This window comes from Xiphophorus maculatus, chromosome 2 (assembly GCF_002775205.1).
Source record: "Xiphophorus maculatus strain JP 163 A chromosome 2, X_maculatus-5.0-male, whole genome shotgun sequence".
NCBI lineage: Eukaryota > Metazoa > Chordata > Actinopteri > Cyprinodontiformes > Poeciliidae > Xiphophorus > Xiphophorus maculatus.
In genome coordinates, this window is record NC_036444.1 from 2,269,207 (window position 1) to 2,292,407 (window position 23,201).

Consider the following 23,201-nt stretch of genomic DNA (forward strand, 5'->3'; position numbering starts at 1 on the left):
TGAAATAAGACAAAACTAATTTACAAGCAACTTTTTGGAAAAATATATTAGCTTTTTTTAAAGTCAATAATAATGTGACCAGTTCCACTGTCACATTATTTCACTTATAACAAGATGTTTTTTCAATGTTATAAGTGAAATAATTTGCCAGTAGAACTAAGTCTTTATCATCAATATTAAGAAATTATCAACTTAAACCAAGCTTCCATATCTTGGTGAAAAGTTACTTATATGGTAGTTTTGTTTTTGCAGATGAAATGTAAACAGATTTTTAATTTTATGCCTTCAGCATGCTAGCAAGATTAACATGATTGTTACCTACCAAGAAAAAATAGATATAATTTATTTAGAAGACAAAACAACAACAATATTACTCAGTGCCATTAGCACTAAGTAATATTAACATATTAGAATAATTAACGTAGTCAGTCCGAACTACTAACTGATGGTATTCAGTGTAGAATTAGTACCTCAACGGGAATTATTTAAAACATTTTTAATATTTCCTAATCCAACATGATCTATGACAAGAATAAATTAGATTTTTTATATATAGAAAACAAAACAAAATAATAGAGTTTGCATTTGTTTTCTCTCTTTAGCATCATATATTAGCATTTGGCAAGATTAGCATGTTAGCATAATCAGAACAGTTAGTTTTAGCTACTAATTTTAATAACTGATTATTGAGTGCTTAATTAGCACCTGAAACAGTATAATAATTTTTTTTTTTTTTTACATTTTCTAATTCAACACCTTCCATTACAGGAGAAATTTGACTTTTTGTTAAACATTTGTGCAATTAGTTCAACTTCCTGTTTCATGCTAACATTGTAGCATACTCCCTTAAAGTCAAAGTTAATAACGACATTCATCTGTAAAAAAAACTGTTTGTTTTCTAGAAGACATTTTGATCACTACACTCATACTAAACATGGCTGACTGCATCTTCTTCTTTCAGCAGAAACCAAGGTGTGTTGCTAACATGATGTGCTAACACCACCCACCTATGGTACACACTCAGTTCACGACTATGCATTTTGATTCACAAGTGCAAAATATTTATGGCTGGAACTTGTATCCATAGATTTTCTTTCAATGGAACTAAGTGGCCGAACCCATATCATAACACCTCCTCCACCGAGCTTTACACTTGACACAATGCTATCCAGTTATGCTCTGAAGAATTAACCATATGTGGTTTGTCCCTAAAGTGCAAATTGGCTCCAAAAAAGCCTGAGGTTTAGGATATCAGCAGCATTTAGTGGGTTTGGTTATTACATGCTTACATGAAATACAGATGAGGCACAGCCACAGCCCGCACCCAGCAGCATAAATAAGGAAACAAAGGTTAACATCAAGGCCTGTTAACCAGTCGCAGCACATTTTCAGTTTGAATGTCTGTTAGTTATTAGACAGGCGGAGAGCCATGCGGGAGTTTCAGCAAACAGCTGCTTTCATTTGGCTCTGTAAAACTCCGTGTATCAGTTGAACTCTGCTGCAGCTGGAGATCCGGCCTCAGCAGCGTAAATATTTAAAAGGATTTCATACATTTGGCAGATAATTGTCAGGACGCGATGGATCAAACCGGCTCTGGACCTTAACCTGCTTGTGTTGGACGTGAGAGGCAGAGCAGGAGAAAGCAATAGTTCTCTGGTTCGACTTGTTGTGAAGGAAGATTCCCTCCTCTGACGGGTTGCCAGATCTGGCTGACAGTTTCCAGCCCAAACACAACATAACGCCCGCCCCATTCCAAAAAATCAGCCCAATAAAAGTTATTTTAATAGTGCCACATGTAGTCATATATACACTGCTCAAAAAAATAAAGGGAACACTTAAACAGGTGTTTAACACTTAAAGTGTTTCCTTTATTTTATATATATATATTAGAGATGCAAATCTTGTTTAATGATTTGACTGGAATTAGATTTTTAGGGTTCACGATTCAATTCAGAAATGATTTTTAATTCAGAAACATGTTTTTCTATTTAGAGATTTTGTTTAAATTATGTGAATGACAAGAAGAAAAGACAGCGTAAACAAACAGGACATTTATTTTTAAAATTCAGTTCCATACCGAATCATATTTCATCAGTTTCAAATGTTTGTGCATAAAATTCTAATAGTGGTATTTTAAATTACCACTATAAGGTTAGCTCAGCTGCGTAGCTTTTGCTTTAAAAACAAATTTTAAAAAAATCAAAGAATTATTCAAAATATAATTTTACAAAATATTTAAGCTAAAATAATTAAAATTAATCTAAAATAAATTCTTGAGCTTTTTTGAATCAATTCAGAACTCCCAGGACTAGGAATTGATTAGGACTATTTATTGATTGATTAGGATTTGACTGCTGGAAGACAATAAAACTTGCGTTTTTTTTTTTGGCTGTGTCTTTTTAAATCATGATGTTTAACTGGGATTTATGTTTTGAATCTCTACGCCACAGTGCCACTTAATTAACCAATTACTAATAATTGATGATTTCACTTTCAACTGATTCTAAACATTTCAAAGTAAATTAGCTAATAAAATAAATGCATGAGCACAGCTCTTTGTCAAAGGTTTTGTGTTTTTCTGCCACACAACATCAACTATTTTCCTCTAAACATTTCCTAAAAACCAGTCCAAATGTGTTTCTTTCAGCCAAAAGTTCAAAAGCAGCCCAATTGGACAGAACCTGTCCAATCTGGCAACACTGCGCGGACAGCGTACCTGTGCCATATCATCCAAGCAGTTGAAGATATACTTGCGAGCCTCCTTGGACTTGATCCCCGTCTCAGCCTCGTGGTCTTCCGGAGTCTGCAGGAGACAAGAAGCAGATGTTTGGTAGAAATACCATCAAACTTCTCCCTCTGGAAATATACTATTTACATTTGGCTCATTATAGCCTCTTGTTGTTGATGTGCAGCAGACCTCATCCTGCCCTCTGAGTAACCCAGGGGTAACACACAAATGCCCTGCTAACAGATTGCACACCAACGCTGCAACAATACGCAGACGACACAGCGGATTTACACTGGAGCACCTGGACAGACACAAACCTGACAGGTATAAACACGCCATCATTACGTTCCAACAGATGCAGATTTACACCGACTGCAGAAATTTCCTGGCTTAACAAAAGTATTTTTAATTACAGCCAGCAACGCGCCACAGCTGGCGTTTGGTGGAAACACATGGCGAGGTCGAGTTAAAGCTCAGCCGTCGCTCTTCAAAGAGGAAGGGACAGAGAAACGTTTCAAGGACGCCTAGATTTTACACAAACCAGATGTGAGGCAGTCGTAACGAGCTGCAACGCTTTGGCGGCTCTGCTCAGTTATGTCACGATGACTTTAATATAAGGCGTTCTTCCTGAAGTTCATCATAAAGTTATTTTAAGTTTGCTTTTCTGCAATTTTACAGTTGTAGCAGAAAAATAAAAAATGAGTAAAAGGAGGAGTTTTTAGGGTTTTTTTGGAACAGAAATACCACAAACATCTAAATCACTTTAGAGCATGTTCTCTTCACATATATATAGAACTTAAAATTGTCTTGCAAAAGTATTCACGCCCTTGCATATCTGACTTTTTTACAGACGACTGAGTCACTCCTCCTGTTTTATCTGCGACTTAAAACAAGCTTTCTTCCAGGCTTGCCCTGAATTTTCCTCCATCTATCCTCTCATGTTGTGTGATCACCTTCCCAGAACCTGTTAAAGGAAAACATCCCCACAGGATGATGCTGCCACCACTGTACTTCACCAAGGCAACAATGTATTCAGGTTACTTTTCCACTAGATATCATCTTGTGCATGTAGGTTAGGTAATATGAGTGTAAAATGCTGCTTAAGAACCTAACCCTGCTTTTGCATGCTATTTCTTCACTACCAGAACATTTACACTGCAAAAACACAACATCTTACTACGTATTTTTGGTTTATTTTCTAGGGCAGGCATCCCAATACACCTGAAATAGGACAAAACTAACAATAACTTTTCAGCAAGAAATCCAAGGTTGTGTTAAATAAATAACTCATTAATATTGATGAAAATTACTAGTTCCACTGGCAGATTATTTCCCTTATTACAAGACATTTTTCCTAAGTGAAAAATTTGGCCAATGGATCCAGTAGTTTTTATCAATACTCAAGAATTATTGACTTAAAGCAAGCTCATATATCTTACTGAAAAGTTACTTGTTTTATTTCAGGTGTATTAAGACATTTGCACAAGAAACCAGATTACATTAGATAAAGTTTATTGTCCCCAAAGAGCAAATTGCCTTCAGCCAGCAAAGATCAATTGCAGATAAAGTACAAAAATACACTAAAGAAGAAGTAGACAAAAATAATTGGTAAGATTTTGTGTTTTTGTTACAACACATCTTTATGTGCTGCAGAGACGGATCATATTTGCAGCTCATTGCAGTCAAAAACTCAATATGCAAAATGTCTGTGTGGCATCCAGAAGTTCAGATGAAGCTGACGTTGTTTATTGAGTGGCCTAAATGGAGAGCAGAGAGGGCAGTGAGTGGAGCTTAGAGCAGCATCAGAGCTCCCACACAGATCCATTTTACCTTCATTACAGTCAGAACACAACAAAAGCCTCGGTTCAATGCCTCACATGTACGGTAGCAACAGATAAATGGAATAAATAAAAACCGCCACTTAATTATTCACTTTGTTCTGGGTTTATAGTGCAATATTTGTTTATCTTATTCTATTTTTCATTATATATATTTTTTATTTCATGAATAGAAATTAGCAGAGGTGGATAGATTATCCAAAGGTTGTATTTAAGTCAGAGTAAAAGAATATTTGGTCAAAAGGCTACTCAACTACTGAGAAACTGGTCAGAAGATCTGATTTAATATTTAAACTGATGACATCAATCAAATGAGAATGCAAAGTTATGTCCACATTCGGGAGTTTTAAAAACTACAAAGAGAATAAAAATACTAGAAATAAATATCATGACTACAACATAGCAGATTTAGGTATTTTTTGTTTTTCTTCATTCAGTGAAGTTACTCACAGTGACTCACAGGTAAAGTATCCAGAAATTTGACTCAAACAAGAGTAAAGATACTTTATAAAAGTAAAAAAGTACAATTTAGTGAAACTACTCCTGAAAGTACATTTCAGAAAGTTACATAAGTAAATGTAACTAGTTATTTATTTTGTTTTGTACCTTCAGTCTCCAGAGGGGATAGGTGGAATCTGGATCTCTGTTGAAGAACCTGGTGGTCTTCGTCCCTGCACTCAACAGATACTCTGCCGGAAGACCCTGCGTCTGTGAGATGTACCGAATCTGCAAGACAGAAATGCAAAAAAACAACAAAAAAACAAAATGAAGCAAATGTTTTGTAAGAACTTTGAGATCTAAGATGGTCATTTGATCGTGTAAAAGAAAAGGGAAATGCTTTCTGATGGAGGCTTGTTTGGAGGTTTAAAATACATTTATGGTGAAGATGATAGATAATGATGGAAACGCCAGGAAGGACTTAAAAGCAAATTATGCATGATAGATTTTATTACTATGTCAAAAAAAAGATAATCAGTCAGTAGGAAAGAGCAACATGGCAATGCAGAACAGCGGCTATAATAGCCTGCGAGAATTATAGCGTTTTATCTGAATTATCTCATAAAGAACAAACAGCAGCACATAAACAAAAGCAAAAGTTAGGAAAATCAGTTGTGTTTACTTAAATTTGTGCAAACCAATTGCCTCAAAAGAATCAAAAACTGCAATGTTTAAAAACGAGTGAAGCTACGTTGTACAATTTAAGAATTACAAAGCTAAAGTAACTTGATGAATTTTGTTGAACATAAATGAGCTTTTCTGCCTACATCTCCAACAACAACATTCTGTTGATTAAAATGCAAACATTAAAGCAACATGGCTTCATCAGAGAATATTTTATTTTTCAACACTGCAATCAGTTGTACAAATGTTCAAAACTCTCTTCAGTTTGCAGGTTTGCTTGAGCAGAAAGGAGTAACAATCCGAATTCACATTTTTGCCTGACCTCAATTTAAATAGGTTAACTTAAACATTTTTTCATCCAAAGGTTTACACCACTTATTTAACAAGGCAGTACTCTGTTTTTTCAGGCACTTAGTGCCATTTTGTAGCACAATCAAATAACTATGTTACCTTCAGTTGTAAAATGCTTTAACTTACAAGTCACGTTTGATATATAAAGGAAATTTGACTTCTTAATGTAACACCTTGAAATTGGGCCTCTGTCTCTTTAAAAACTCTTTCTTTTTCTGAAACTCCACCTTCAGGAAATCATCACAACATGGCTCCTCTATTAACCCTTTAACAACATTTTTACCAGAAGTAGCTCGTATGATGTTCAGGTGTTTGCTAATTGCTGCTGGCTAGTCTGAAGGAGCTGAGTCATGTTTACTTGAAATCTTTTATTCCAGTGTGTATGAAGTAAAGATGTGTTACCTGGTCATACTCGGAGGCTCCGGGGTAGAGAGGCCATCCCAGAAACAGCTCAGCTATTACACAACCCAGCGACCACATGTCTATGGCCTCACAGAACGGCAGGCCCAGGATGATCTCTGGAGCCCTGAGGGAGAACAAAACACACATGGTCAGAGATCCGATGGCTTTATTCAAAACACTGCGCGTATTAGTGGCATAACCTCACTGCCAATGAAACGTACATAAAAGCAATTCCTACGTTATAACTTTTGATAAATCAGCTAAAGTCTTCTGAGGAGCAATTTCTTGGCAGCTCATCTGAGCTGATGGACAGCAGCCTGCAGAGGTCAACAGAGGGAACCGTCAACATGTAGGAGGAATCAATGTTAAAGTATTTTAACACTTCCAAAGCTGATAATGATTAAAACACACACAGAAATAAAAATCACATTCCTGCATATGGAGCAGAGACATTTCAATTAATCTGCAGCGTTGGAAGATTTCTTCCTGAGTTGCTGAGCGGATAGCAGGAAATGTGTTTTAGACAGTTTTATAGGAGACTACTTATAGATCATTTATAATATAATCAATTTTATCTGTTTAGCTTGGACTTGTGGGAACGCTGGTACTGACACGTTTAGATGTGGTCCAGCTTCCAGCACAGATACAGAGATTATAAGACCTTCCCTTCATACAAGTCCTCAACTTTAAATCCTTTAAATGAGATGGAAGAGAGATCGCAAACCACAAAGATAAATTCAGCTGGTTCTGACTGCAAAAAAGACCTACACTGCTTTAAAAAGGCAGTTATAAGAACGACTACATATTGTGGGATTTATTCAATATTTTCATTTATATATTTTTTTCTATTACTTAACAAATCACCAATATTGCAAATTGTTGTAGCAGTAGAACTAATTGTTTGTCTTCTGCTTAAAATAAAAGTTTTTATCTTGACAAAAGATTGATGGTCTCATATATTTTAGCAGCAGTGGAGTCCAGAGCTCTTATTTATTTTGGTTTGTGCTGTCAGAAAGACGAATATACTCACATCTTCAATGATGCCCAAAATAACCAGGAGCCCCGCGATTCCTCACACTGAAGTACTTTTAAGAGATTCTCAGCCTGTCATTGCTATAGGAGGGACACTCTTAGTCCGACACTTTCTTCTTCCTGCTCTAGGTGGGATGTCGTTTCTGGGCTCCACAGAAACCTAATCTAGGCTGAATCCACTGAAACCCCTGTCCATTCATCTGTAATATATATTAACAGCATGACACGCGGTTCAAAGGAGCTCAAGGCGGCTCTTGGGAAGTTTCAAGTTCGCAATCCTGATTGCCGTGACCATGGTAACTTGCTCCCCAGTCCTGAGGACTCGGAGGGCTCTAGCAGAGTTTGGTCATGGGAAACAGCATGTTAAGGGGAGACTTTACAGAGATGTGAAAGAGTTGGAGGTAAATGAATGAAAACATTTCACACAGTTAGAAGAACATCTCCAACTGCAGCCCGCTTTCCCTGCCAGTAGTGACTGGAGTAACAACAGGCCGCGTTTTTATTGGGATATGGCTGAAACATGGAGGCTGCAGGCATTACAAGGACAGATGATTATGAGCTGTAAAAGACAGAAGGAAGCAGAATACAGTGTTCCAAAGAGGCACAGGCACCAATAAAAGGGTAGAGAGAAATGCTTTACAAACTGACACAGAAGGTGGTTATTGGGGTCTAAAGGGCAGCAGTGGAGCAGACACCAAAGACAACACTGTGGCAACAGTATCTCAGGGCGCCGTTACACACCCATACAGAGTCAACATCACACACAATGAGCTGGGACATCAGTCAAAAGGTTCCCCAAGAAGCAGAAAGTGGACTGCCAGGAGGCGATAACGCGAGGAAGAGGAGGAGGTTGAGAAAAGGAGACGGGCTGGAGATTCACTGAGAACATGGGGACAGATGTAAACGTAGCTGCTGCTGTCGGCATTTCCCTTAATTTCACGAGAAGATTCAACGCAAACCGCTCCATGATTTCATGTCCAGTTTCTGTGCAGTTCAATTACTGAATACATTAGTGTCTGAAATGCAGTTCTACAAGGCCACATGTGGCATGTTAATACTGATGTAGCTAAGGCGTAGTCCACATGTAACCATGTCCATATCTGAGAAAACAGAGAAATAGTTGTGTTTTGGCCTTTCATCCACACAAAATCTTTAATGTTACTAAAAATGATTATTTATAACAAATTTCAACTAAGTTGGAAATTTGAGAAAACTCAAAGCCTGTAGCTACTAGCTAAAAGCTACTGGCTGTTGGTTACTTGCTACTAGCAAAAGTAAATTAACATTTATTGTTTCTCTGTTTAACTTATCAGTTTATTAAATTACTTAAACTATTATTGAAGTTACTGTTTAATAACAACATTTTAACAAGAGTTTTGGTCATTTAGCTCCTACAAGTTTGGTTCTTTAGCAGCTGACTACCGTATTTCCAGGCATAAAATGGAGTCTTCTGTCCCAGGATCTTATATATCCTTTGTGTTCAGGTGAACCATGGCACAATTCATTTATTTCAGAAAATACGTCACCTTTGTTAATTGCTTACAAATGCATTACAATACAATAATCATGATACAAAATTTATTTATTCCTTCATCACCAGAATTTTTTTTTTAAGATGCCGAAAAACACAGAAACATTCGAGGTTGAGGTTTTTTTGGTTGCCCAGCCTTTCAGTTCTCTTTACTTATTTTATTGCTTGTTGAAGAACCTGAAAAAAGAGAGACAATGCCACATTTGTGATTTTTTGACAATATATTGAGAGCAATATAGTCACCTGACTGGTTGTTCTTGTGGTTTATATAAATTACATTTCTAATATTCAAAACAAACAGAAAGCATGCATGCTCTCTAATTTACAGGGGTAGGTATTTTTGAAAAGTCTGATGGATCAAATCAGCTATAAAAAAGCTGATTTGATCCATTTACACCTTTGCAAGTACTTCAGTGAAGAAAAATGCAGGGAAACTTCTGTTATGAGTCAGATTCATCTAATGAAGACTTGCAACCGAGAGGAACCTCAGTGTAACAATGTTTTCTCTTTTCTTTATTTTGTCCATCTAAAGTGTGATGCTACTCGAGTGATTTAAAGTCTGAACTCCACAAAATCCACTAAAATAAAGTGAAAGGGATATTTCCATTTCTTGCTCCTCTTTTAAATTGAATCTGTGCATGAATGTCTCGATGCTTGTGGTGACTGTTTTTATCGACGTGGATCGATTGCAGCCTGCAGTTTCTCCGGTTGTACGCTGTTACTGTGTTAAGGGTTGTTTTGTTTCCCCTCTTTCTCTGACAGATGAGCAAAACAAAAACAGAGAGGAAGGAAGGGAGAGGGAGTAACTTTGTTGTGCATGACATGAAACCACAAATGCAAAGTTGCCCCCACCAATGCACCTCTGCCCCTGCCTGCAGAGCACTGTGAAGTTGCTGCTAATGCAGGCCTATCACTGGCATGTATAAGCAATGAAGTGATGAGTGCACACATCTGCTGAGCGTATCACTACTTCTCTGTTCTCCTTTTGCTCTCTACAAGAACAGCACATAACACAGGACAATTTACCCACTTAGGATCATTTCAGCAATGGAAGTGGTTAAGTGTAGTTCATATTTACTGTTAATAAATGCTTGGTAGAAGCAGATTGGCTTCTGGAGTAAACAGATATTTCATTTTGGAGACGTAGTTGGGAAACAGTACAGTGCTGAAATTTCAGTTTCATTCAATGCCAAAGGATAAATCAAACCCACGATAATGTGGTTATCATCATGCTAAACTCTGCTTGCAAGGTTTAATCAAATTAACAGTGATGTAAAACAAGAACCAACACATTATGGAGTAAATCTGCTGGTTCTTCATAAGTTTTCACACCCTTCCCTGAATTAAAAAATAAAAACTACTGAGAACCTGATATTTAATTATCTCTATAAAACCACAGGCACCAGCGTTCTGCATTCAATCACCTGATTACCAAAGCTGATTAACAAATGAGCTGCAACATTCCCAGCTTAAGTTTTAATATTAATATTGCTCATATTTTAGCTCATCAGAGAAGAAGAAACAAAAAGGTCCTGTTCACACTAAATGTTAAAAACAGAATTCAGTGTAATGTTAAATAAAATTCATTATCAGATCAGAAATTTTGTTCATGCAATTTGAAACAGTAATTTAAATGATTCTAAAGTAAAATAAGTAGTAATTTTAACTTGATATTGTGAGTAAAAGTAATAGAGAAATGTGTCCTTTAACTAGGTGAGGGCGTTTTTTCTTTCTTGCATATTGTGAAATAATTATTTGGTTTAAATTGCAGCATTAAGTTAAAACTCACAATTCCAGATAGAAAACGTTTAACATGACTTCTGTCTTAGAAACGTTTTAAGCTACTCTGGATAATTAACTGAGCTTACTGCACTGTAAGTGTGATTGGATTGAAATGATTTTTTGTGAAATCCCTTGAGATGACATTTGTTGTGAATTGGCGCTATCAAAATAAAACTGAATTGAATTGAATTGGGAACCATTGTTCTAGACTTTGCATGTCTCATACAACACAGACAGCATGTAAACTAAGGCTAGCCAAAAGCTTTGAATGGTTCTGAATGGGCACCCAGCAGCATGAGAGGGCTCAGTGTTCGGGCTACTGCCTCTGACAGCACCAGCTCCCCACAAAGACAGGTTGGGACGGGGAGAGAGGGACCCAGTCTGCGTTTTGACATCCTCCCAGCTGGCCTGGTCATTGATGAGCCTCAATCCCCTTGGGAGACAGAGATGGCACGACTCATGAATGAAGCCTTTCTTCTGCCACCCCGGCCCGCCCCAACACCTCGGCCCGCTCGCCCAACCTCACCATCGCATCCCTCCTTAGCCGCCCCTCCGCAAGCAAAACCTCCTTAAACTAGGCCGCCGAGGCCAGGCTGTAGCGCTCCCCTCCCCGCTGCCTGTCCGCCCTCTGCTGAACTTTGCTTGGCTGGCCCGACAGCCCACACACACACACACAGACACACAGCTGACATCGCAGGCTGTGTGCATGTCAGGATGTATCCATCAGGCTGACCTTCCCTTCTCATGGCTCCAGAAGGGAGACGGATGGATCCCCAGAACCCAGCAACATTTAAAAAGACATAAATGCACAACGCGGTTATTCCAGTCTCTTGATATTGGTTTGATCTTTCTCTTTTCCATATTTAAAACCTCCATCACTGGTCCTTATACAAACATGATTTATTCAAGAGGCTGGGAGTTGGGGGTTCGGGAAAAAAGCAAAGCTCTTCAGGGTAAATAACAAGCTCAGTTATGACAAACTGCAAAAATGGTTCAGGAAGGAGCATTTTTCTGTGTTCAGGAGAAAAGACCTTTCCATTAACGTTTCTCCACGTCTCTTTGCCTGTTCCCTCCCTGCCATCCCACGCCTCGCCCTGGCTTAATGTAAAAGGCTCCTGGAGGTGCCGTGAATGGCTCCATCCCTCCCTTTGGGTTTCCATCTACATATTCATGCCCCAAAATGTTCCTCCACCGCTTCTTTGAAGAAGCACCATAGAGAAACACTCCCAGCTATAATGCATGGTGTTGGCCGACTGTGAAATCAATATGCAGAGCTGCGTCCCCTGCTGTGCACCTGTGGCCCATCAGAAGTCAGCACATGTACCTACACATGTACTCACAAACATACATCACACCTCCACTGATGCACCTGAACCTATCACTTTGGAAATGGCTATTCACAACTCAGGCCATGCATATGATGATGGGATTGTGTATAATCAATGTGTATGCAGCAGCAATGGAGTGCAGGCTGCATTTAAATTTATAGCTAGTGTTCCAGGTGGCTGAGAGGTGGAAAGAGGAGAGATATGTGGACATGGAAAAAGTTTTTACAGAGTCCTTGAGAAATGTCTCACTCCCCAAGCAGCGGCAACATTCCTGGTACTCAAGGTCTCTTGTAAAAAAAAAAGGTTTCTCTCTCTCTCTTGGAGTCTCGTTGTCAGAAGAAGGGACAGAGAAAGCGCTGACAAGGCTGCCACTGTTTCGCCTGTTAAAGTATTAGCATTCCATGTGAGTCTGGCAATACATTACAACACAGAACTGGAGAGGAGGGAGGATTTTTTTTTTGATAAAAAATATGGAGAGATCAACTTCAAAAGATGTAGAGACCCAAAGCATGAATAATTACGTGTATGGAAACATTTAAGCACCTCAAACTCAATGGAAATTCAAATACATCAAAGCATGCTAATGTGAAATATAGCAGCGACCTATGCTGATTCAACACAACCTGGAGTCCAGTTCAGCTCTGCACCCACAGGGAGTAAATTGCAACAGAGAGCTAACAAAGATAGCATTTGCACACTCAAAGGTCCTTTCTGTCTCCCTCGGTCTCTCCATCTCACATTTTACACCTCCCTCCTCTTTGAGGCCTTTTTAGATAATGAAATATTCAGCGGGCAGAGAGCCACCCTGTCACTGAGGCACACATGGAGCCGTGTTGTCGCTGTGTGCCACCGTCAGTATTAGCATGCCACATTCTCTGGCATAGCAAGACTCTTTGCCATTGAACAAAGACTGACTTTATTTTGAATAGCAGCATTTGAAGACATTAAATTTCTATGTTAACATGCAATGCATTTGCTTCTATTGAGTTTCCACACCTTGAAGTGGAGGTTTTTTGCCGTTTCAACTGCAACTACAGCAAACCCCATTTGTTCACTTAGACGTCTCTATATTGTTCCATCATTGCCTGTTGGTAATTGCCTCTTTCCCCTGGTTATTATTCTCCAGCATGCAGCTGATCCTATCAGTAATACATCTCATTTCCCCCCTTCAAACTACTGACGGCTTCTGGCACAGCAGTGCCTCCACAGTAAACCCCCACCCCTGATTTCTCGGTGCAGGGGTCAAAGGGACAAACCTCCGTCTGCCAGGTAGAGACATGAGAAGAAATGACAGAAGATGAGGAACAGTGAGATGGAGACGGTGAGATGGGGAGGGGTTGTAACAATAGAAGATAGATGCTTTCTTCATCAACGGCCACCTATAACACATTTACACACACTTACACCCCCCCCTACACACACACACTCTGTCCTTCTGCCTCTCTTGTCAAAGGGAAGAGTGCCGAGAAGGATTTGCCATTAGTAAATGATGGGTATTTGTCATACAGTGATGCTGTCACATCAGACAGCCAACGGCGAAGATTTAGGGGATGCCAGGAGGGATCTTCATGTCTCCCTGACCCTATTAGGACAGAGGACTGACAGTCAGACATTATAAGGCCAACCTAGAAGCCTCTGGACGAGGATCTCAATCTGAGGTAACCATGAGTAGCTCATCTCCGACAAACTCACAAGTCTGAAAATCACACTCTGAAATAATAACAATTGGAATGATGTTGTTTTGCAGCAGTGTAATGTCTTATATTATCTCTTATCTAATATGTAGTTAAGCTAAATTATTTCAGGTGTTCCAGTCACTTCCATGGTCACAGGTGTATGGAATCAAGCAGACTGATTCTCCAAACATTTTTTCTGTCTGCTGATTGAACAGTTGCATGACTCCCAACAAGAACAGTTCATAGAGAGGTTCATGGCCAAACAGTTGCATCCACACCTTTAATCACAAGATGCGACACGAAGCGTCAGATGCTGCGGTAGAAAAACACAACCACTGGTTTCTGAGGAGGTTTCTGGCAACTTGATCCACAGGTTTGAATTTGGTGGTTGCCAGGAGAATGCACTTTGCCAGGCTTGAAGTTAAAGGAGCGAATATTATGGAGTGGGATTGTTTTTCAGGGATTGGTTTGGCTGATTGATCCAGTGAAAGAAACTCTTGATGCTTCGGGACATCTTGATACTGTGGGGATGGTCCTTTTCTGTTCCAAAATGACTCCACACAACACATGAATCTTAGTCCATTAGGAGATTGGAGTGGAGAACTGGAGACTGACCAGCACAAAACCGTGACCTCACCCAATCAGAGCACCTTCGGTTTCTTTTAGAGCAGACGTTTGCAAATTGTGGGGTAGCTAGCCGCCTCTCAGAGAGCAAATACAGAACTGCTTCTTTATCGCTATTATTTCTGTAAACCTTTTGCTGTCCCTGTACTTGATGTTCAGGTTAAACTATCATAGCGTCACATGATATGATGCTTCAGTCCAACCCAGGAAAATATCAACTTTAAATAATCATACTTCTTTTTTTTATTTTACCTGGCCAAGACTCTGTCTCCTTACTCACTGTAACTTTAGGTTATTAAAAATATATCCATTTCATCTTGGTGAAGTTGGCTAAATGTTACATTTTCTGTTAGTTTTTTCTTCATGTCACACCTTAGAGAAAAGACTAAGGCCTAACCAATGCTCCCTTGGAAGAATGCTCATTCATATAAACACACTACAAAACCCTGAGGACAATCAGACCTTAATTTTTATAATGCCAGCTGTATTTTAAAGCTGATATATTAACACTGGGATGCCATATTAGTTCAGGTGTGTTTAAATGTGAGTACTTCAAAGCCACTCAGTCAGGATGAAAGGAATCTGCTCAAACTGATAACCACAGCAAATCTGAGTGCACAAGAGAATCAATAAGCTAAGTTACTGTAAGCAGTTGCTCCACTCGATTTGATTCTGGTATGCAATCATGAGAGAGCAGGTTTGCAAAAACTGTGAAATATGCTGTTTTCATATCATATTTGGTGGTGAAACCTTTGCTTTAAAGATGGAATTCGATTCAATTTAGTTATAGTAAAAACAAATGTCACCTCAAGGTGTTTGTAATTACTGGCCTAACCGAACGCACACTGAAATATTTTCTTGACAGTCTCTTTCTGTATCATTTATAACCTGTCTCTTTGATTGTATCTTGTGCTATCTACCATTATTATTACTAACCTGTGTAATTGACCCCCAGCAGTTGCTTTAGTCCAACACAGCTCAGAGCAATACAGAGCCTGAGTGATGGAGGGGGAAGCAGCGGTTTGGTCAAAGTGGTCGACTGCTGGAGCCACCCATACTGGATATGTGATAAAACAACAGACGGCAAGAAACTATTTGAAATGTGGCGCCGGAGAACATATAGCTCGGAGCCAGCAGGAAGCCATTATACCACCATAATGACATGTGTCTCCCTGCAGCACACAAACCTACAACCAGGCTGAAACAACACTCAGATTCAATCAGAAAGGCTGATAGGGCCAAAAGAGAAGTAGACATGGGTAGACATTTGCAAGGCTAAATATTTCCTCCTGCACCTCATCCCTAGCATGACGTGCAGTCTTACAGTACGTGGTATCTCCCTACCTTCACCCATCCCCCAATAAACCCGCCCTGTCTTTATCACTCGGATTTGACTACCATCTTCTTTCCTCCCACCAGGTCAGGCAGCATTACCATCTCCTGCCTAATCAGATTCTGCTGTGTGCGACAGGAATTCTCAGTGCCCAAGGCGTTCCTGCTTCATGACAAGCTAACAGGCTGCAGAGAGCTCCAGCAAAACCTAGCATGGGTACTTTGGAATAGAGCGGCTCCACGTCTCTTTGACCTGAAAACTGAGGAAAGACCTGCTGGTACGATTCCCGGGGTTTGGGCCTTCGATCTGCCAGCTTTTCTGCTTTTCCCTGTTTCTGTCAGTCCTTGCAGAAAACTACTCCCTCTGAGTTCTGGTTAGTTGGAGAGGTGGGTCCACTGGACACTGGACAGTCCAGTGTATAAATGGACTGTCCATTTATACAGTCCATATGTATAAATGGACTGAATTGACTTTTGTTTATAAAATGCCTTGGGATATTTGTTGCGAATTGCTGCTATAAAAATAAATTCCACTGAATTGAGCTGTCAGACAGTAAATGAGACAACAGTTTTGTTTTTCCTACTTTCATACTAAAGCAGAGATCATTGAAACTAATTGAGAATGATAAAACGGAAATAACTCGGGTAACTCAGGTGTTTGTGTTGGTGAGGAAAAGCAGCGCTCTCTCATCTTTCAGAGCAGACATTAATAAGAGCCATCTCAAAAAACAATAAGTCGTGATGACAGGTAATTAATTTGGCTAGGAAACTGTGCCCGGTTATTTGTAAGTATAGTCACACTTAATCCCCTTTAAATGACAACATATACCTCTTCTCGCTGCCATACAGACGGCGTTAATTTTCTCCCATCCCTCCACAGTCTGGGATAGACATAGAGTCATGCAACACATCATATGCAATAAATTGTTGCTTTTTTTCCCCCAAGGAAAGCAATTATTGTACAGCAACAATCAATACCACATTGCTGTTTCATGTAGCAGTGCTTTATTGTGGACAGAATGACATTATTGCTGCTGCCATGGCCTCAGTGAAGGAGACACCAAGCAAAACTGATTCCATCTACGCAGTGATTTGAAGAAAACTCAAAATTCAATACTGAATATGGCATTGTTACGTCCAAAAGAAGAAACAAGCATGGACTGTCTTAACGGGAGTTTACAGTTGATCCCAAACAAGCGGGCATTTTGTGTTTTTGTCAAACTGTGAATGACAGTTTCGACTTTAAAGTTAATTCTTCTTTAGAGAAACATTCAAGAGTCAGGAAACAGAGTCGGTTATGACATCTGGAAATTAGTGAACCTTTGCTGATCCAAAACACAACAACACAACACAACAACACTTTCATTTACCAAAACTACCTTAATGTTTCCTGAGGCTTTTGGGAAGAAAGTAGGGCTGAAACGATTAATCCGATTAATCGTTATGAATCGATTATCAAAATAATCATCAACTAATGAGGTAATTATTTAATTGTTAACTGGAGACTCAAAAAGGTAATTTGCTGAGAAACATGATACTTAATAGTAATTAAGTCAAAACTGTACAAAAGTATATATACAGTATGTACATTTTGCTTTTAAGAAACCTTTGCATGTAAAAATGTTTTAACCAAAACTCCTCAAGTGGCAGTTTTAGGTTTACTCAATTCAAATTCACTAAAGAGATGATATGTTATTGCATTTTAGGCTTTACAATGCTTACTTTCTTATTTAAAAAAGGATTTAAATTATTTTGTTTGTTTGCATCCTTTAATGTATGTCAAATATTGGATGAAACAGGTTTAAATGGTTAAATGAAATATCTGCAGAATGTGGCCAGTTTTGAAATGATTAATCATCAGATCAATAACTGATATTATCATTAGCTGCAGGCTAAGAATAAATCAGTTTGTGTTGCAGTGCATCTGCTACAAACCCGACATCATTTCAGAAAAAGACCATCCAACACGGTGGTGGTGGTGTGATGGTCAGGGCTGCATCTGTTATTCTTCGTTAATAATCTTTCAATGTGGGTTAATATGAACAATCATGTAAAAATTCCTCCACAGAAATAATAAAAAAGAAATTCCTCACCAGTTATTGCCAATGCTCGTTGGGCCAGTGGGAGACGTAACAAGTTATTGGGTTTAGGAGGTAATTAGTTTTTCACTTGAATAAATGGCACTATCTTCTGTTTGCTCTGGCTGCATTTTGTCTGATATTAAGATGCGTTTTAGGTGTGACAAAAAAGAAATCTGCAAGGAGGCAAATAGCTTTTCACAGCACCTTATTTTAGAAACCGCAGGAATAATTGTTGCTTAGATGAAACCAGTTAAATTACTAAATTTTGGTGTCAGCACCGTGAGAATGTAATCCCAAACGAAGCCTAAGGAAAACAAACATGCTTTCATCTGGGATTGTATGGAATAAAGACACCTTCACATGCCCCCTGACAGCTCCATAACTCATAACTGCCTTCTTTAACCAGGTGTTTTCCCTCCTCAGCTCATTCTGCCCAGCGGGAGGACCGTCCTCCTGGTGACACACACAACAAAGGCATTCTGGCACCCAACATTTCCTTTTGTTGTGGCATCGGAGTCAGCGGCGTGGCAACAAACTGCAGGATGATTCTCATTTTTCTTGACAGGTTTACAATTATTTCAGAGGACAAATTACAACACACTAAAATTTCCTTTTCCTAAAACTGTAGTTTTCCTCTGATGTCTTCTTTTGGAAAATAACCAGAATGACACGGTGTGGAAAAAGACAGTGCTGACCTCCCAGACACCCCGGAGCAGCCAATCAGATCACTTCTCTCTCACTCATAGATGCGCTATAATTGGCTGGAGGGTGGGAGATATCACTAGTGGGGATTCTGGTGGCGGGAAAGAGGGAGGGAGCGAGAAGCTGGGAAGGGGAAACAAAGGAGCGATGCTACGCCTCCTCTCTGCACTTTAACCGACCCGTCGCTGGAGACAGGGAGGAAATTTCCAGAACAAAAGTGTGCAGTCGTCCTGAAGGAAGCGGATCTCAGCTGACCGGCGTACCGACCCGTCACTGGAGGTCAGTACACGAAAGAGTCTGACCTGAACCGTCAAACAGGAAGCGCTCCGTTCGACGAGCGTCAGAAAGAACATCACGCCTGTAAATACTGTATGAAACGCAGCCATTAGCTGCACAAATGGATCCACAAATTATTAGATCTTCCAGCAGTAAAGAAATTATTCAATCGTTGTACCTAAATAAAAGTAGAAATAAACACAAAAATGTGCTCTAGTAAAAGAAAACATTCCACATCAACATTTTTACTTGAGTAAAATTATTTGCTTTTAAAAATACTACAAGTATTGAAAGTAAAAGTACTTGTTGAATGCATTACCTAATGCAATGGTTAGTATAGTAGTTACTTTATTTTCTTTAATGCATCAATGTTGTAGAGTCTGCAGATAATGCTTGTTTGTGTTGGATTTTTTCTCAGTGACACAGTTTATACCGGGACTTATGATTCTGTGCATCAGAGAAATGATCATACCTTTGATTTCTTTTAATTTACTAAACACCAAAACCAATTTGTGTTTTAACTGCAGTAAACATGTTCAAAGAAAAAGTTTCCTGTGAGAAAAAGGTCATTAGAGACACCTATCATTTTCACTGACATTTGAACTTCTTTTTGTCATCAACTTCACAGTTAAAAACTGTATATTGAACAATAATTTAATGTCTTTATACCATTTTAAAAACTTAGTTCTCACTTGAGCCATTTAACTTGAATAAATTATTGATTAATTTCAAGCTAAAAAATAAAAAAAGCATAATGTAACGTGGATGTACCGTGTAATCCAACACATTATAGAAATGTAGTGGAATAAAAGTCAAAAATATCCACGACTGAATCTACTGAAGTAAAGTACAGATACATGGAAAATGTAATTAAGTACAGCAACAAAGTACTACATCCCACCACTAAAAATAATGTCAGTTTTCTTCCTATTAAAAAGACAAACGTCCCCTTTTCCCAGAAGTCACTGCCCCCAGCTGGCCTCACGATCCGCAGCTCCAAGCAGACGCATTCCACATGAAGGGCCCCAGGGGGCCGGCAAGCGCTGCAGCTGGGCACTAAGCTGAGCTGTTCTCTGCCTCCCTGCACACTTTTAAAGGGGACCTATTATGAAAAATTCACAATTTCATAATAGGTAGAAATCCAAACTTCTGTTTGGGTTTCTGCTGCTTATAAAAACAACCCAAGCACTTAAAAAAACCAATCGGATTTTATCAGCCGATACTGAACCTCAGATATTGGTACAGGAAGTGAAAAAATCCAGAAATCACTTGCTGTATTCTTACTGATTGTGCAGGGGGCTCTCTTAATGCTTTTCAAAGAAGTAAAGTTGTACATTTTTGCATTTGTTTGCAGTCATTGTCATGTGTGAGTGTAAACGTTGCACTGGGGGAGCGTAGCCAGCAGCGGCTTATTTGGATTTAAAGTGGGGAGACCCTAAATCAGCTCAAAATAGGCAGAACTGACCAGACTAAAGTCTAACAATGAAACAAAAAAATCTACTGAACATGTTTTGTATCCTATCTTAACCTGTTCAAGGAAGCATAGTAGGTCACCTTAGCCATATCTATTCCATGTCCTCCCCAAACCAGAACACTTCCTGCCTTCATTTCCACATCAGAAGCTCTTCGGGTCATCAGCTCAGGTTGAGCTCAGACAAGTCGAGGGCCACAGTAACCTTGGATCAGGATGAAAACGAGCAGCTTGACTGGTAATGAATTACCACTAGATGTGCTATTACACCTTCATACGGCGGAGAGCTGCGCTCAGGTGTAATAGGACATGTTGGCAAACAGAGCACAGATCTAATAAGATCTGTGACTCTGAAGCTGTCTTGTTGCAGGCAAACAGCTACAGCAGCGGGTTTATGAAACCAACTTCATGATGCAATAAATAAATGCATGAGCCAAGTTTGAAGGCCCCGCAGAAAGAACACCCTGGTGGGAATATGAGACGAGATCATCAAAACTTCATTTCAAAGGTCTGATGATTTCACGGATCAGATACTCATAAACTATCAATCACAGGTGAGAAATACTTGACAGGTGGTTTTGTCGGGTCTCTGCCTTGACATTTCTATCACTCATTACAGAAATAAGGCAGATTTAACCACAGAGGAGCGCCCCGAGACGAAGGTTAGCTCTAAAAAATGAAAACAGAGAATCTGTAATGATGTGTGGTCCTCCTGCTCTCCTCACTGGGCCTCAACAAAACAAATCAGTTATCTGGAAAAGCTGAATTCACACACCTCACTGAGTTTAACTTTCATACATTTTTTTTCTCATTATAACAGAAAACTCTACATTTTATTGGGGTTGATGTCAAAGATCAGCACAAATGGGAGAAGAGCTGTGAAGTTGGGGGAAGAGAAAGATAGTTTTAACATTTTTTGAGGAATAAAAATCTAAAAATGTTTTATACATTCCCATTCAGTTGCTCTCAGTCAATACTTAGCAGGATTTCTGGTGCGATCACAACTGAAAGACTCTTGACTCCATCAGTGTTGCATTTAGAGTAGAGCTGCACGTCAGAATAACATAAATTTGCAATATTATGTGTCTAATATTACAATAAAGTTGTCAATTGCCTTTAAAGTGCAAACAAAAGGTTTATTAAACTAGGAGAATATATTATTTGCAATCGTGGCTTAAACATTTACAATCTATCAGATATTGATGCAAGACTTCCTTACTGTTGTGATATCACAGAGAAATTTATTTTTATTTTCTTTTTTCTATTCCTGTATTTATTTTCTCTATTTTTATTTTATTGAATTTTTAGTCTATTTAATCTATTGTATTATCAATTGTTTTTATTTCCGTTGATTTTTATTGGTTCATTTCTTTTTTCAGTTTTATTAATTTAGTTCAGTTTTTGTATTTATTATATTTTACTTATTAAAATAGATAATAGAACAAAGGTTTTTGTTTTATTATCTATTCTATTTTGCATTGTTTATTTTCTTCTTTCAGTTTATTTTCTTATTCAATTTTGTTTGTCTTTAATTTTTATTACTCATGTTCTTTTTTCATATTTTTGTTTCATCTTAGTTTAATTTTTACTGTTTATTTTATTTTTTGTTGTTGTTTTATTTCTATTTTAATAAACTTTTTCATATTTCTAAATTTCACTGATGCGTTAGATTTCACGAACTGTGCGGCTCAAAAGAAGATTTTGCCAAATTTTCTTTAAAAAGTCAAAAACGCTCAGAGCCGCTCAGATTGGACGGAGATTATCTCAGCTCAATCCGTTGACTCTGACCAACCTCCCCTGCTGATGACCTCATCCCAACAGCATGATGCTGCCACCACCATTCAAGGTAATCTGCACACAAAACCGTAAAGGTTAGTTTTTCTGTCGTCTCTCAATGATCAGATGACAGATTAATATAAGTTCTGGTCGATTTTTAAAGTTTGGTGTGTTGTTTATTAGCTTATTTGGTGACTTCTGAAGGAAACTGCCCTGCCACACTTTTCACATTATTTCTAAAATCCTGATAAATTAAAGTTTGTTAAGTTAAAAATGTGGAATGAAAACGTCTGCACAGCAGAGCGCAAATGTTTCCACATCTACTAACGTCTGTATCTGCGTGTGTGTGTGTGTGTGTGTGCGTGTGCGTGCGCGCGGGTGAATCCGACGGTACACTGTCATTCTCTGAAGTGTGTGTGTGTGTGTAAATACTAAAGGCCAGGCTGTGTTTCATAATTTCAGTAAATGCCACGCAGTATATCAGTCTAACTGCGTATGTCTGCGCCTGTTTCCATTTCTGTAAGAGAGAATGCCCTTCTCCCATCAGCGAGCCCAAATAACACACGCTTGTCTGCACAAATGGGCCCACACACACGCACACGCACACACACACACAGCATGTCTGATGAGCTGACACAGAAAACTTGATTTATTTTTTTTTAAGCAAAAGGAGGAGAAATTTCAGCAGTGGACACTCTCCTCCAGCTCAAAGTGCATCGCTGTCCTCCAGCAGATCTGTTTATTTCAGACCAGTGACACAAAAGCCACAGCGGCGCAGGCAGGCTTATCTCCGCGCATCCCTTGAAACACGGCGCAGCCCCCAAAGAGCTTCCCAGTACTCCACATGCCACTTTCAATTAGTTCCACAAAGAGAGCCTTCTGCTAGCAAAAGGAAGATGGGAGCTCATTACTGAATTCCTCTCTGCTCTGGGCTTTGAAATATAGATCAGGAGGCTATGTTTGACTTCTCGGGTCTCGGATGTGCCAATCGGCGACCACGCCACACCAGTCTGGAGCAGATGAGCACCGAGCGCCGTCTCATGGATTAACCGCTCCTCAGGTTTAACGGTCCCTGCAGCTTACCCTCAATCTCACCATCACCATCGTCTTCCTCTGTTTTTGTCTCCATTTTTCTCACTCTATTTTTAA

The 23,201-nt window shown here is 39.1% G+C and overlaps 1 protein-coding gene across 2 annotated transcripts in view; it reads right to left on the bottom strand.

Annotated features, from left to right (window-relative positions):
* The window catches only part of LOC102224465 (homeodomain-interacting protein kinase 2-like), a 92,266-nt gene that overhangs the window by 22,506 nt on the left and 46,559 nt on the right, over positions 1-23,201 (bottom strand). For both annotated transcript variants that reach the window (XM_023345615.1, XM_023345609.1), the window contains exons 3-5: positions 6,442-6,565; positions 5,173-5,292; positions 2,717-2,803 (exon numbers count right to left, since the gene is read on the bottom strand). In XM_023345615.1, coding sequence (XP_023201383.1) covers positions 2,717-2,803; positions 5,173-5,292; positions 6,442-6,565 — 331 coding nt within the window. The remainder of the gene's footprint in view (positions 1-2,716; positions 2,804-5,172; positions 5,293-6,441; positions 6,566-23,201) is intronic.